Genomic DNA, 16,336 nt, shown 5'->3' on the forward strand with positions numbered 1-16,336 from the left:
TTTCCCTTTTATTTGGGTCCATCTGGCCTTTGAAATCTTTTCTGGGCTCCGCAATTTAATTTATCACCATAAGCTGTTTTAGAGGAAAGAATTATTAAAAATTGATTTCCTCTCAAATTTGAAGAATCATATTGTTTTATCAAAAATCAAGTCCAGATATGGTTGTGCATTGCATCAGGATATATTATTATATGTTAAAGAGTCTTAATAATGACTTCAGCAATGTTAATAAATGTGTTATATTGCATACAACTATAATAGAATGTTCATAGCATCTACTTCAAAATTACACTTCAGTCAACTGTAATTCGTAAGCAAATTTCAACACAGTTTATGATTTACAGCCCAGAAACAGGACATTAGAAAAGGAACAGAAGCAAGAGAAAGCCCTTTGACCCTTTGAGTCTGCCGTTCAATATGATTACGCTCGTTTTTATACAACATCACCTTCCTGCACAATCCCCATATCCGTATATTACCAATTTCCAAAAATCTATCATTCTCTTCATGAATATGCTCAACAGCCTTCTGTGTCACAGAGATCAGGATTTTACCATCGTTTTCCATGGGAAAATGCCATAAAATCGTGCGTAAAGCGGCCAGTACGAATGGTGCCAGTTTTCATGATCGGCAGGATTTTACAGCAGTCAGATTTCCGGCGCAGTCAGTATCTCATTGGAAATGGGCGATAGACTGGTTAATTTATTGAAGTTTATTTAAATGCTGATTTTAATGCGTTTAGTGAGCCCGGTGCTCAATCGTCCGGGCTCACTTGCCTTTATAGCTTCACCGGGAGAGGTTCTCACCGGCGAGGAAACCACCTGCTCCCCATGAACGGGGAACAATCTTGTTGGCCTCGCCGGTGGGACCGGAGGCCATTGAGGCCCTCTGGGAGTCTGAGGGCAAGGCGGGGGTGCCCCTTGGGCAATGCCAGCCTGGTACTTGGGCAATGCCCACTGGGCAGTGAAAGGGGGTGGCACCAATGGGGATGGAGCCAGGGGATGGGCCTGTGGGTGGGTGGGACCTGTGTGGGGAGGAGTGCCTACTGCCAGTCTGCACTTGATCAGTGGGGGAGGGGCCCGCTGCCACTCTGCATGCAATCGATAAGGGAGGGACAGGGTGTCGCGATCGGTAGGGGAGGGGGATCTCTGCAATCAGTCTGGGTGGTGGCGTGGTCATGATCGGACTGGGCGGTGGTGGGGGGGTGGTCGTTGGGGCTGCATCTCGGGCCATGGGCCACTGTGATTGCCTGGGGTGGGGGAGCAGATTGAGGCTTTCTTCAGCAGCAGGGGCCTGACAGCTCTCACTCTGTCTGTCAGACCCCTGCTACTACACACTATCTCCCTCTACAGGATGTCGGGTGCATTAAGCCCTGCCCACAGCTTCTCTGGCCAGAAACAGACTTCTCCAAAATTTTGCAGACAGAGTGCATAAGATTGGGCCTGAAGATGCGGCCAAAAAACAGATCTGGAACTCTTTCAGTTTCACACCGGCCCGACACTTCGAAAAAATCTCGTAAAATTCCACCCAGAATTTCTAAGATCCACAATACATTTCTCCTATCCTAGTCCAAAATTACTAACCATTTATTCTGAGACTGTGACCCCCAGTTCTAAAAATCCCAGCCAGGGAAAATGTCCTTCCAGAATTTACCCTATCAGGCCATTTAAGAATTGTACATGTTTCAGTTAAATCACCTCGTGTTCTTCTAAATTCCAGAGAATATAGTCCCCAGTCTACTCCATCTCTTTCACATGAATTCCAATTAGTCTCTGCCAATGTTTATACCGTAAGAAGTCTCACAACACCAGGTTAAAGTCCAACAGGTTTATTCGGTAGCAAATACCATAAGCTTTTGGAGCGCTGCTCCTTCGTCAGATGGAGTGGAAATGGTGGTTAAGTTAAATGGCAATCTACTGTTACATACACATCCAGAGGTGACACTTTCATATTGGTAGTTCCAAAAATAGCCTGAAGTTTGCTAAATCACAAACCTGCTGCAGTTATTTTAGCTGCAAATTATATTGATTTCCACTCCATCTGACGAAGGAGCAGTGCTCCGAAAGCTTATGGTATTTGCTACCAAATAAACCTGTTGGACTTTAACCTGGTGTTGTGAGACTTCTTACTGTGTTCACCCCAGTCCAACGCCGGCATCTCCACATAATGTTTATACCCCCATTAATCTCTTCCTATTCTAATTACCTCTTCCTACCCCTGCCCCATTATGCCACTATTACCTCTCTTTCATATATGCATCAATCCTCCTGTCACGCGGGTCAATGCAATATCTGTTCCAACCACTACGTGGCAGTGAGTTCCACAATCTTTGTGTAAAGCATTCCATTCACAAATAAAATCAATATAATTTGCAGCTAAAATAACTGCAGCAGGTTTGTGATTTAGCAAACTTCAGGCTATTTTTGGAACTACCAATATGAAAGTGTCACCTCTGGATGTGTATGTAACAGTAAATTGCCATTTAACTTAACCACCATGTCTTCGGAGTATCGTGCTTATTTTCTTGAGGCTTAATGACACCTAAAACAAAGGGGGCAATCTTACCAGCTTATCACATTGGTTGATGGGCAGGGCGAACCGGATTCGCGCACAGTTTCTTGCCTCTTGCAATCTTACAGGCACTGGTTTGCTGGCTTGATCAGCTTCACATCCAGGGAAGGGGGCGAGGCTGATTATAATATTTAAATTAGTATTTAAATATTACAAGTGAGCCCAGGACGCAATCGTCTGGGCTCACTTGCCTTAATAGACTCACTGGTGGAGGTCCTCACTGGGGAGGATCACGGATGGTCCCCATCAATGAGGACCTGTCGTGATGGCCTCGCCAGTGGGTGGGATTGGAGGCCATTGAAGCCTCCTAGGAGGTTGGGGGGGGGGGGGGGGGGGGACCCTAGCACTGCCAGCCTGGCACTGTCCACCAGGCAGTGCCAAGGGTCAGGGCGAGCCTGAAAGGGAGGCCGGGGGGAGCTGCACACTCTGCATCAGGGAACAGGGTGGGAAGTGGAGGTCAGTGGCTGGGAGAGGATGGGTGGTTGGGGGGGGGGGGGGGGGGAGGGGGGAGTGAGAGATCTCTCAGTGTACTGTCTGAACTTGCACCGTGCGCTGAGAGATCGATACAAGCACAATGGCACACACTAGTGTGAGCAGCTCGCTTTCTGATGAGAACAGATTCCGTCCACTCCTTCTACTGGCGTGAATCACACTTTGCCTCTTTTTTTGCACTAATTACCATAAGATTCTGCTTGAAACCTCGCCAAACAAAATGGGTGCAATTCTCCCGTTTTCACGGTTGTTCTGCACTTTTTGGCGAGATAGCCCCCAAGAGGTTTTACTGATTTACTCCAAATTAACTGTCTTGGGGGTTCTAGTTTTCTCCTTGATTATCCCAAGATGCAAAATAATTTTTTTTAAACTGCCTTTCTAAATCATGTGTAAAAACTAACTTTAAAAAGTCCTTAAAGATCATGAACAATGTTGTAAACCTGTTTCTTGCCATTATGTGGCATAATATGATTTAATTCCAATCTGAAACAGAATATCCAGGAGAGGGCTCTGCTTTGTTGAAATACTACCATTTTTTAATAACCATGTTCATCATACGTATGAAGCATAAAGAAGTCACAACAAAAATTAGGCAGATAGTTTAAATACAGGAATGAACAGACTTCAAGGAGGTGCTGTGTTATGGAGTGGCCAGGTTTCCGGAGAAATTAGGAAATCACAAAAATAAACTGTTCAATGTTTGCCCTGAGATGGAACGAAAAGAACTGAATATATAGACACATGCACACACTCATACTCACTTTAGTTACATCATGGAAGAACTGCCGACTATCTCCAAGATTAGTTGTGGAGACCACAGGTGCACTTGATGCTAGAGCACCATCTACAACATTCGGATACTTTATTCTCATGTAAGCACTTAACATTCCTCCATAACTGGGAAAGAGAATTAGAACATAATGTCAGATCTGCATTTTTTGGAACATTGCTGACATTTTCATTTAATCAAGGTGGAAAATATCAATGATGCAAAGCAAAATACTTCATTATTTTGCATTTGATGTAAACAACAGGTGAAACTGCCAAGTCAGATTTACCACAGGCCAGATGTTTAACCTCCAAACTCAAAACACTCTTCTGCCCAAGTGCGAATTGTCTTAATTCTCAACTGCATTCCTCATTATTTTTCTGGATGAGACTGATGCCAATGACTTACCTATTCAGTAATGTGATACTGGAGGCTTTACCACAGGAAATACAGTTAAGCAGGATTGTAAGCAGGAAACTACAGTGTTGTGAACGTACCCAGTCCACCATGCAAACCAGCTTCCCATCCATTAACTCCATCTAACTTCCTGCTTCTTGGGAAAGCAGCCAGGATAATCAAGGACCCCACACATCCTGGCCATACTCTCTTCCACCTTCTTCCATCGGGAAAACAATACAGAAGTCTGAACCCACATACCAACCAACTCAAGTACAGCTTCTTCCCTGCTGCCATCAGACTTTTGAATGGTCCTATCACAGATTAAACTGATTTTTCTCTTCATCCTATTGGTAACTGCAAACACTATATCCTGCACCTATCCTTTCCTTCTCCCTTATGTACTCTACGAACAGTATGTTTTGTCTGTACAGTGTGCAAGAAACAATCCTTTTCACTGTATCCCAATATATGTGACAATAATAAATCAATTCAATTCAGTATAGTTTGCTGCTGAAAAGCTCCTATCTGTAAATTACAGATGCAAACCGCATGTTTGGAAGTGGCCCAACTGAATGAATGCAGAAACATAGGTCTGCTATAACTCGTGTCTAAGGAGAAAGATGTATTTTCGCCAGGGAATCCTTTGACAATAAGTTTCAAGATGTGACTTCACCACCCAGAGAATCTATTCCATTTATTACGATCCTTTACTCACTGCCTCACTTCTTAAATTATCTGAATTACATTGCATACATTTAGGGCAACTGTCGTTAGGCCAAGGGACTTTGTAAGATTATATTGGCACTATAACAGATATTAATAACCCAGAAACTGGCATGAGTGATCTGCAACTCACAAGAAGGAATAAGTGAAAGGAGAGGAAATGAAAAAATGTGGCTAAATCATGACCTGTAACTTAGTTACACAGGGACTGGTATCTTACTGCACCTGCTCACAGGCAGCTCACGCAGGAGCAAAAGGCATTTACCACATCCTTTGAATTCACCAAGAGCAGTCTGCAAGAACTGGAAGATGGTGCACAGATATGCATCTCCCACATGAAATGCAAACTCATAAGACAGATATATGGAAAGAGCTGACTTCATAGAAATCTGCAAGACCAGGTGAAATAATTGAAGGAACAGCTTTTTCCCTCCAGATGACTGAGATTTTTATGTATTTATTCATGGGATCTGGGTGTCAGTGGCAAGGCAAGAATTTATTGCCTAACTGCCCGGGGGTGGTGGTGGTGCACCGCCTTATCGAAAAACTGCAGGTACTGTGGTGAAGGTACTCACACAAGGCTATTAGATATAAGTTCTAGGATCTCATCCAGTAACAATGAAGGAGCAGTGATATATTTCGAGGCCCGGATGGTTTGTGACTTGGAGGCAATCTTGGAGATGGGGATGTTCCCATTCATGATGTGCCTTGTCCTTCTCGGTGTTAAGAGTTTCTGGCTTTGGCAGATACTGTTGAAGAAGCCTTGGAGAGTTGCTGCAGTTCATTTTGTAATCGGAGTACACTGCTGCCATTGTGTGGTAGCGGTAGAGGAAGTGAATAGAGATGGTGGATAGGTGTTGATCAAGCACGATACTTTGTCCTGGATGGTTTTGAGCTCCAAGTGCTATTGGGGCTACATTCATGCAAACAAGTGGAGAGTACTCCATCACATTCCTGAATTGAGCCTCTGACTGACTGTTAAAATCACTGTGTTTATGAGGCTGGTTGGGTTAAGTTTCTGAACAATGGTGAGCCAGGATGCCGAATATAGGGAATTGAACATGGATAATGTCACTGAATGTCAAAAGGTAGTGGTCAGCCCCACTCTTGGTGGAAAAGGTTACTATTTAACACTTGCAATGTCACTTGTTAGCCCAAACCTGAACCCTGTACAAGTCTTGCTGTATGCAGTTACAGGTAGCTTCCTGAGTTGTGAACGGAACAGAATTATAGAATAGAATCATAGAATCCCTACAGTACAGGAGGCTATTCATCCCATCAAGCCTGTACCGACAACAATCCCCCCCCAGATTCTATCCCCGTAATCCCGCCTACGTACCTGCTAATTCCCCGATACTAAGGGACAATTTTTTTAGATGGCCAATCAACCTAACCCACACATCTTTGGAAACATCAATGAACATCCCACTTCTAACCTTGTGATGTCGGGACGGCCATGAATGAAGCAGCTGAAGATGAACAGGCCTCAGTCACTATCTCCTGAGGAACACCTATAGCGACATCTTGGGGCTCATCTGATTGGCCTCCAATGCCCATAACGGTCTTACCCTGTGCTAGGTATGACTCCAGAAATCCCACTAATTTCAATTTTACTCTGGCTCCTTAACACCACACTCAGTTAAATACTCAATATTAAGGAGTCACTTTTACTTTGCCCCTGGATTTCAGTTCGGCACGGTAGCACAGTGGTTAGCACTGCTGCTTCTCCAGGGACCTGGGTTCGAATCCCGGCTCGCTGTCTGTGTGGAGTTTGCACATTCTCCGTGTCTGCGTGGGTTTCCTCCCACAGTCCAAAGATGTGCGGGCTAGGTTGATTGGCCATTCTAAATTGCCCCTTAGTGTCCCGGGATGCATAGGTTAGAGGGGTTAGTGGGTAAATATGTAGGGATATGTGGATAGGGCCTGGGTGGGATTGTGGTTGGTGCAGGCTCGATGGGCCGAATGGCCTCTTTCTGCACTGTAGGATTCTATGATTCTTTAGTCCAGGTTTGGAGCCGAGTGATCCTGGCAGAATCCAATCGGAGTATGGTGAAAAGGTTACCAATGCACTAGTGTTGCCTGACAACATTGTCAATAACCCCTTTTATTACTTTGTTGATGATCAAAATAGGGCTGAAGGAGTGCTAATTTGTCAGATTGCACTTGTCCTGTTTTTTGGCATACCTGGACAATTTTCCACTTTCTCAGGTAGATGCCAATTTTGTGGTTGTACTGGAATAGCTTGGCTGGAGGCACAGTTCTGAAGCACAAATTTTCAACAGTACAGATGGGACGTTTTTGGGATCCATAGCTTTTACTGTATACAGTATACTCAGTCAGTTCTTGACATCACATGGAGTGCATCAAATTGGGTGTAGGTTGGCATCTAAAATGGTGAGGGTCTCAGGAGAAGGCCAAATTGGAGCATCCACTCAGCACTTCTGGCTAAAGATGATTGCAATCACCAACTTTCTCTTTTGTAGTCACATGCTGGATCCACCATCATTGGGTATGGAATACTCATGAATCTTCCTCCTTTAGTTGTTTAATTGTCTACTGAGATTCAACACTGTTTATGGGAGGACAGCAGAGCTTTAATCTGACCAACTGGTGTGGGAAACACTTAGCTTTATTTAAAGCATGTTGTTTCCACCGCTAGCAATGCATGTACTCCTGTGGTCAAGCTTCACCAGGCACCTCATCTTTAAGTATGCTTGGCATTGCTTCAGGCATGCCCTTCTACACTCCTCAATGAACCAGGGAGCCCACCTGGCCTGAAGACAAGGGTAAAATGAGTGACATTCAGGTCATTAATTCAAAAATGACGATGAATACTTGCTGTGATCCACAGTGCTCATGGTTGTCCAGTTTTGATTTGCCCAATCTGTTCTGAACCTATCCTATTTGGCACAGTGGCAAAGTCACACATGTTGCAAACTGTCCTCAGTGTCTCCATAAGAACTGTGTGATGGTCTCTCTTACCAACATTGTCAAAGTTGAATGCATCTGTGACAGATTGATGAGGATGACGTCAAGTAGATTTTTCCCCCTCTTGTTGGTTCTCTCATGTGCCTCATGCCGAGACTGGCAACTGTGACCTTCAGGATTCAGTCAGTTCTGTCATTACTGATGATACCACTGATCCACTCTTGGTGATGGACATTGATCCCCCCAGCCAGTATATTCTGCCCATACATGTTGACAACACCCTCACCATCTCCCTCAATCCCTCCCAATGTCTCTAAATTGTCAGACTGCTGATCTGACTTAGAGTCATAGAGGTTTATAGCATGGAAACAGGACCTTCGGCCCAACTTGTCCATGCCGCCCAGTTTTTAACAACTAAGCTAGTCCAAATTGCCTGCATTTGGCCCATATCCCGCTATACCCATCTTATCCATGTCTAAATGCTTTTTAAAAGACAAAATTGTACCCGCCTCTACTACTGCCTCTGGCAGCTTGTTCCAGCCACTCACCACCCTCGGAGTGAAAAAATTGCCCCTCTGGACCCTTTTGTATCTCTCCCTTCTTACCCTCTAGTTTTAGATTCTCTTACCTTTGGGAAAAGATGTTGACTATCTCCCTGGTCTATGCCCCTCATTATTTTATAGACCTCTATAAGATCACCCCTAAGCCTCCTGCGCTCCATGGAAAAAAGTCCCAGTCTATCCAGCCTCTCCTTACAATTCAAACCATCAAGTCCCGGTAATATCCTTCCTATAATAGGGTGACCAGAACTGTACACAGTATTCCAAGTGTGGCCTTACTAATATCTTGTACAACTTCAACAAGATGTCCCAACTCCTGTATTCAATGTTCTGACCAATGAAACCAACATGCCGAATGCCTTCCTCACCACCCAGTCCACCTGTGACTCCACTTTCAAGGAGCTATGAGCCTGTACCTCTAGATCTCTTTGTTGTGTAACTCTCCCCAGCTCCCTACCATTAACTGAGTAGGTCCTGCCCCAGTTCGATCTATCAAAATGCACTACCTTGCAGTTATTTAAATTAAACTCCATCTGCCATTCATCGGCCCACTGGCCCAAATGATCAAGATCCCGTTGCAATCCTAGATGGCCTTCTTCACTGTCCACTATGCCACCAACCTTGGTGTCATCTGCAGACTTACTAACCACGCCTCCCAAATTCACATCCAAATCATCAATATAAGCAACAAATAACAGTGGACCCAGCACTGATCCCTGAGGCACACCGCTGGTCCCAGGCCTCCAGTTTGAAAAACAATCCTCTACAACCACCCTCTGTCTTCAAGCCAATTTTATATCCAATTGTCTACCTCACACTGGATCCCATGAGATTTAACCTTATGCAACAACTTACCATGCGATACCTTGTCATAGGCCATGCTAAAGTCCATGCAATATCAGCTGCACAGCCCTCATCTACCTTCTTGGTTACCCCCTTCAAAAGTTCAATCAAATTCGTGAGACATAATTTTCCACTCACAAAGCCATGCTGACTATCCTCAATCAGTCCTTGCCTCTCTAAATGCCTGTAGATCCTTTCTCTCTCAGAATACCTTCCAACAACTTATCCATTACAGACGTTAGGCTCACCGGTCTTAGTTCCCAGGCTTTTCCCTGCAGCCCTTCTTAAACAAAGGCACAACATTCCTGTTTCTGTGTGGGTTTCCTCCGGGTGCTCCAGTCTCCTCCCACAGTCCAAAGATGTGCGGGTTGGGTGCATTGGCCATGCTAAATTGCCCCTTAGTGTCCCAGGATGCATAGGTTAGAGGGATTAGCGGGGTAAATATATGGGGTTACAGGAATAGGGCTAGGTGGGATTGTTGTCGGTGCAGACTCGATGGGCCAAATGGCCTCCTTCTGCACTGTTGGGATTCTATGATTTGCTGCCCTCCAATCTTCAGGCACCTCATCTGTGGCTGTCGATGATTCAAATATCTCTGTAAGGGACCAGCAATTTCCTCCCTAGTCTCCCAAAATGTCCTGGAATATATTTCGGATTTATCTACCTTGATGCGCTTTAAGACTTCCAGCACCTCCTTCTCTATGTACACCCCTCGAGACATCACTATTTATTTCCCCTAGTTCCCTAACATCCATGCCTTTCTCAACAGTAAATACTGATGAGAAATATTCATTTAAGATCTCACCCATCTCTTGTGGATCCGCACATAGATGACCTTGTTGATCCTCAAGAGGCCCTACTCTCTCACTAGTTACTCTTTTGCCCTTTATGTATTTGTAGAAGCTCTTTGGATTCTACTTTGCCTTATCTGCCAAAGCAATCTCATGTCCCCTTTTTGCCCTCCTGATTTCTTTCTTAACTCTACTCCAACAACCTCTATACTCTTCAAGGGATCCACCTGATCCCAGTTGCCTATGCATGTCATTTGCCTCCTTCTTCTTTTTGACCAGGGCCTCAATATCCCGAGTCATCCAGGGTTCCCTATTTCTACCAGCCTTGTCCTTCACTCTAAAAGGAATGTGCTTACCCTGAACACACTTTTGAAAGCCTCCTTCTTACCAGCCGTCCCTTTGCCTGCCAACAGACTCCCCCAATCAACGTTTGAAAGTTCCTGTCTAATACCATCAAAACTGGCCTTGCCCCAATTTAGAATTTTAACTTTTGGACCAGACCTATCATTCCCCATAACTATCTTAAAACTAATGGAATTATGGTCACTGGTCCCAAAGTGATCCCTCACTAACACTTCTGTCACCTGCCCTTCCTTATTTCCCAAGAGGTCAAGTTTTGCCCCCTCTCTAGTCGGGCCATCCACATACTGAATGAGAAATTCCTCCCGAATACACTCAACAAATTTCTCTCCATCCAACCCTCTAATACTATGGCTGTCCCAGTCAATGTTGGGAAAATTAAAATCTCCGACTATTATCACCCCTTTTTTTTTTGGAGCTATCTGTAATCTCCTTACATATTTGCTCCTCAATTTCCCGCTATTTGGGGGCTTGTAGTACAATCCTATCAACGTGACCTCTCCCTTCTTATCTCTCAGTTCTACCCTTAGTGGGCGAACCCTTGGATATATCTCCTCTCAGTATTGCCATGATGTTCTCTCTAATCAAAAACACAACTCCCCCTCCTCTCCTACCTCCTGTTCTATCTTTCCTATAGCATCTGTACCCTGGAACATTGAGCTGTCAATCCTGCCCCTCCCTTAGCCATGTTTCAGTAATAGCTATAATATCCCAGTCCCACGTACCCATCTATGTCCTGAGGTCATCTGCCTTGCCCGTCAGGCTACTTGCATTGAAACAAATGCAGTTTAATCTAGATTTCCCTTGCTCTCTGCCCTGCTTTCGCAGACCATCTGTCCAGTCATGTTTTGTACACTCTCCCTGTGTTTTATTTCTCTTATGAATGGACCCATTCATTGAGTTCTCTACAGTCTTTGTACTATGTACAATGGCCCTTTTTGATTTTTGTCGTTGGTTTCTTTGCCTTCCACTTTTCCCCTTACTGCCTTTTGTTTCTGCCCACACTTTACTTCCCTCTGATTTCCTGCATCGGTTCCCATCCCTCTGCCACATTAGTTTAAACCATCCCCAACAGCAATAGCAAATACTCCCCCTTGGACATTGGTTCCAGTCCTGCCCAGGCACAGACTGTCTAATTTGTATTGGTCCCACCTCCCCCAGAACCGGTTCCACTGTCCCAGGAATTTGAATCCCTCCCCCTTGCACCATCTCTCATGGCAAATGTTAATCTTAGCTATCCCCTGACATTCCTACTCTGACTAGCACAAGCAGTGGTGTAGAAATTTTCAATAGCTATGTATTTCAAAAAGTGAAGCGCTGGTTTTCAGTTTTTGCTGCAAACTCTATTCCCTAGCCACCGTCCTTCTTCCTGACAACTCTAGGGCTGAATCAGATTGTACCATATTTGACCCCAAGATGACCTTCCAACTACATATATGTACCATCACAAAGGTTGCCAATTTTTACCTCTGTAACATAGTCTGACTCCACCTCACTTCAGTTTGCATGCTGCTGAAATCTTCTTTCATGCCTTTGTCATGCCTGGACTCAACTATTCCAACATACTCTTTGCCGACTGCCCACATTCTAACCTTCATAAACCTGGTTATCCAAAACTCTGCTCCCCATGTCCTAACTCACACTAAGTCCTCTTCATACATCACCCTTCTGCATATTGACCAAAATTGACTTCCAGTTATCAACACTTTTATTTTAAAATTCTCAACCTTGTCTTTAAATCGCTCCAGACTCCTGACCTTCATAATCTCCTCCAGCCCTTACAACATTTCCATATATCTTAACTCCTTTAATTATTGCATCTTGAGCATCCTAATGTTAATAGCTCTATTATTGAGGACCATGGTTTTCAAATTCCTTCAGTACAGTTTTCTTGTTCACTAACTATTTTCCTCTTTAAGGCATTCCATAATATATAGTTCTTTGATCAAGCTTCTGCATCTGCTCTAAAACTCTGTGTAGGTTGTTGTTGAATTTTATTTCATAGTCCTCCTTGGAAATTTTTCTAAGCTACAAGGTGCTATACAAATCCAAGTAGCTGTTGTTATTCTGGGCCGCTGTAGGTGGTAATCAGCAGGAGGTTTCCTTGAACATATTTAACCTCGATGCCATGAGATTTACTGAGTCAATGTTGAGGCTCCCAGGACCACTTTCTTCCAACCATTCACCACTGCCTCTCATGGGTCAATCCTGCTAGTGGGACAGGATATATTTAGCAACAGTGATGGAGCAGTTTAATACGTTGACTGAAAGGTATTATTTTGCACATGATGATGTCATGCTATTGCTCAGTTTGTCTGTGGAACAGGTTTCTCAAATTCAGAGATGTTAGTGACAAAGACTTTGCACAGTTGATTGGGTTGAGTTTGTCATGTCCAATGCAGCACTTAGGTCAATGTTGGGTGGTCTATCCAGTTTCAGTTTTAATACAGTTTTCATAGCTGTTTGATTAAACTGAAAGGCCTGCATCTCCATTTCAGAGAGCAGTTAAGAGTCAACCACATTGCCGTGAATCTGGACAGGTCAGACTGGCAAGTTTCCTTCCTAAAGGGCACTGGTGAAACAAATGGGTTTTTATAACAACCCTTTATTTACATGGTCGCCATTACTAATACCAACTTATTTTAGATTTAATTAATTAGTTAATCAGACTTTCCCAAAAGCCATGATGGGATTTGAACACAAATCTCTGGATTTCTAGGTCAATAACATAATCCATATATGCTACTGCACCCTGAGACCTTAGGCATCCAGTTACTGGATTTGAAACATTGGGTGAATATTTCAAGAGTCACGACAGCAGGCTTTACCTGCAGTAGGGACTCCGCATGGGCTGTTGTTATGCTGGTTGCTGGACAGTGACATGGTAGATGCGTCTAATGAGGCAGCTTTCCTCTCGAGTGTCTGCAAATCCTGTCACTCCAGCTAAGACCCTTAAAAAGATTGAGAACAGGCAGACACTAGGGATGATCTTGACTAGAGGGAATGCATAGTATGTTCAAGGGAAACAATAAGACAACCACAGCATGGTCTGTCCATTACTAGACAAAATTTTCAATTACACTAGCTATGCACCAACGCCCTCCTATATCACACTGTATTTTTCCTCCTGTTCCTTACGTGACTGTTTATCTTCCTGCTGTATGCCCACTCAAAAATTGTGCAGCTTATAACAGTATGACTTTGCAAAATGTTGTTGGAATGTTGGGGTGCACTCTGCTTGAGCAGTCCAAAATGGTTGCTTCAATATCTCTTTGATGTGCTGCATGGGAATATTGTAACTGTAGGTTAGTAGTTCACAAGGCTGCCTTCGTTTCACTTGTTTTGAAAAAGGAGTGCCACACAGGTAATGTGCACGAAGCAAAATATGGGAGAAGAAAAAGTTCCATTATTGTCAAAAAAAACAATGCAGCATTACAAATCAATGGGTAGTTTTTAAGCAGAACGTTTATCTGTTGTAGTGTAAATCCTACAATATACGTGAGATCCTCAGATATTGCTATATGTTTTGCACTGAAAATTTCATCAGCATTCAAGTACTGTAGATCTTTTATGGCATATCAAATATGATACATGCTTTTGCATAATGAACCATGTAGATGAATGAATGATAAATCATATTAAAATTAGTCAAAAATAGAACAACACATTTAGGCATTTTTGAAATGTGGCAACAAGAATCCAAAGAAAAATTGAACTTTTTGATTATTCTAACAGTAGCTGAACTTATAATTTCAATTTAATGTATTTTCTTCATATATATATATATTTACCTGCCACCAAATACAATGACGGAACAATTATTTGCATTATGGTCAGCTTTCAGTTGTGTAATTAGAATCACGTAATCTGCCACAGCTTGTTCTATTGTCAAAAATTCAATATTTGACTTATCATACGATTTCTTCCCAAAAGGAAGGGATTTGCCATAGTATCGCTGCAGGAAAAAGATAGAAAATCTGAACGAAATTCTTTTATAAACGTAGCTTCTATACTCTATGATCTATTTTAACAATACAAGTCAGCAACGAATTTCAAATACTTAATTAAAGGGAAATTATACATTACAATATAGAAAACTACCAAGGACATAGCCTTTAAAATTAATCAGCTATTGTTAGCAAAATTAATTAAAATAAACTAATTCAGAGTTATTTGAGGGATGCTACAGCAAATTAATAACGGTAGTTTAGCCTACCTTACATGCTCATATAAAAGGCAACCCTTTGTTGATCTAGAATCAGAACTTCTTCCCCCTCCCCCTCCCCTTCCAAAGCAATAACCTATATGTATGACCAAGTGCCTGTGAACATTAATATGCAAGAAATACAGGTTTAAGCATTGAAAATTTTATAGATTGACTATTGAAGTTGTCAATAAAAGAACTGCTATAAGTAATAATGTTATCATTATTGTTTATTTCAGTATCATCACAGGCTGATAGGCTGGAGGAGGTAGATGTTCTGAGGGAAGATGTATTAGCAATTTTGAAAAATCTGAGGGTCGATAAGTCCCCTGGGCCAGATGGGATATATCCTAGGATTCTTTGGGAGGCAAGGGATGAGATTGCAGAGCCTTTGATCTTTGGGTCCTCACTGTCCACAGGGATAGTGCCAGAGGACTGGAGAGTGGTGAATGTTGTTCCTCTGTTCAAGAAAGGAAATAGGAATGACCCTGGTAATTATAGGCCAGTTAGTCTTACTTCGGTGGTCGGTAAGTTAATGAAAAAAGTCCTGAGGGATAGGATTTATGACCATTTGGAAAGATGCAGCTTAATCCGGGATAGTCAACATGGATTCGTGAAGGGTAAGTCTTGCCTCACAAATTTGATTGAATTCTTTGAGGAGGTAACTAGGTGTATAGATGAAGATAGAGCAGTTGATGTTGTATACATGGATTTTAGTAAGGCGTTTGATAAGGTTCCCCATGGTCGGCTCATGAAGAAAGTAAGGAGGTGTGGGATAGAGGGAGATTTGGCTGATTGGATAAGTAACTGGCTATCTCATAGAAGACAGAGGGTGGTGGTGGATGGAAAATTTTCAGACTGGAGACCAGTTACCAGCGGTGTACCACAGGGATCAGTGTTGGGTCCTCTGCTATTTGTGATTTTTATCAATGACTTGGAGGAGGGGACTGAAGGGTGGGTCAGTAAATTTGCTGATGACACCAAGATTGGTGGAGTAGTGGATGAGGTGGAGGGCTGTTGTAGGCTGCAAAGAGACATTGATAGGATGCAGAGCTGGGCCGAAAAATGGCAGATGGAGTTTAACCCTGATAAGTGTGAGGTGATTCATTTTGGTAGGACAAATTTGAATGCAGATTACAGGGTCAATGGCAGGATTCTGAGGAATGTGGAGGAACAGAGAGATCTTGGGGTTCATATCCACAGATCTCTGAAGGTTGCCACTCAAGTGGATAGAGCCGTGAAGAAGGCCTATAGGGTGTTAGTGTTTATTAACAGGGGGTTTAAGTTTAAGAGCCGTGGGGTTATGCTGCAACTGTACAGGACCTTGGTGAGACCACATTTGGAATATTGTGTGCAGTTCTGGTCACCTCACTATAAGAAGGATGTGGAAGCATTGGAAAGTGTGCAAAGGAGATTTACCAGGATGCTGCCTGGTTTGGAGGGTACGTCTTATGAGGAAAGGTTGAGGGAGCTAGGGCTTTTCTCTTCAGAGCGGAGGAGGATGAGGCGACTTAATAGAGGTTTATAAGATGGTGAGGGGGATAGATAGAGTGGACATTCAGAGACGAATTCCTCGGGTGGATGTAGCTATTACTAGGGGGCATAACTGTAAGGTTCATGGTGGGAGATACAGGAAGGATGTCCGAGGAAGGTTCGTTACTCAGAGAGTGGTTGGGGTGTGGAATAGACTGCTTGC

The 16,336-nt window shown here is 43.3% G+C and overlaps 1 protein-coding gene across 4 annotated transcripts in view; it reads right to left on the minus strand.

Moving 5' to 3' along the window:
• Window positions 1-16,336, minus strand: part of LOC144502552 (uncharacterized) — a 77,394-nt gene that overhangs the window by 33,948 nt on the left and 27,110 nt on the right. For all 4 annotated transcript variants that reach the window (XR_013499352.1, XR_013499353.1, XM_078226637.1 and 1 more), the window contains exons 3-4: window positions 14,228-14,391; window positions 3,825-3,960 (exon numbers count right to left, since the gene is read on the minus strand). Coding sequence is in view for 2 of the 4 variants with exons in the window: in XM_078226637.1 (XP_078082763.1) it covers window positions 3,825-3,960; window positions 14,228-14,391 (300 nt within the window). In the remaining 2 variants the exon portion in view is untranslated. The remainder of the gene's footprint in view (window positions 1-3,824; window positions 3,961-14,227; window positions 14,392-16,336) is intronic.

The sequence above is a fragment of the Mustelus asterias genome, chromosome 13 (assembly GCF_964213995.1).
Source record: "Mustelus asterias chromosome 13, sMusAst1.hap1.1, whole genome shotgun sequence".
Lineage (NCBI taxonomy): Eukaryota > Metazoa > Chordata > Chondrichthyes > Carcharhiniformes > Triakidae > Mustelus > Mustelus asterias.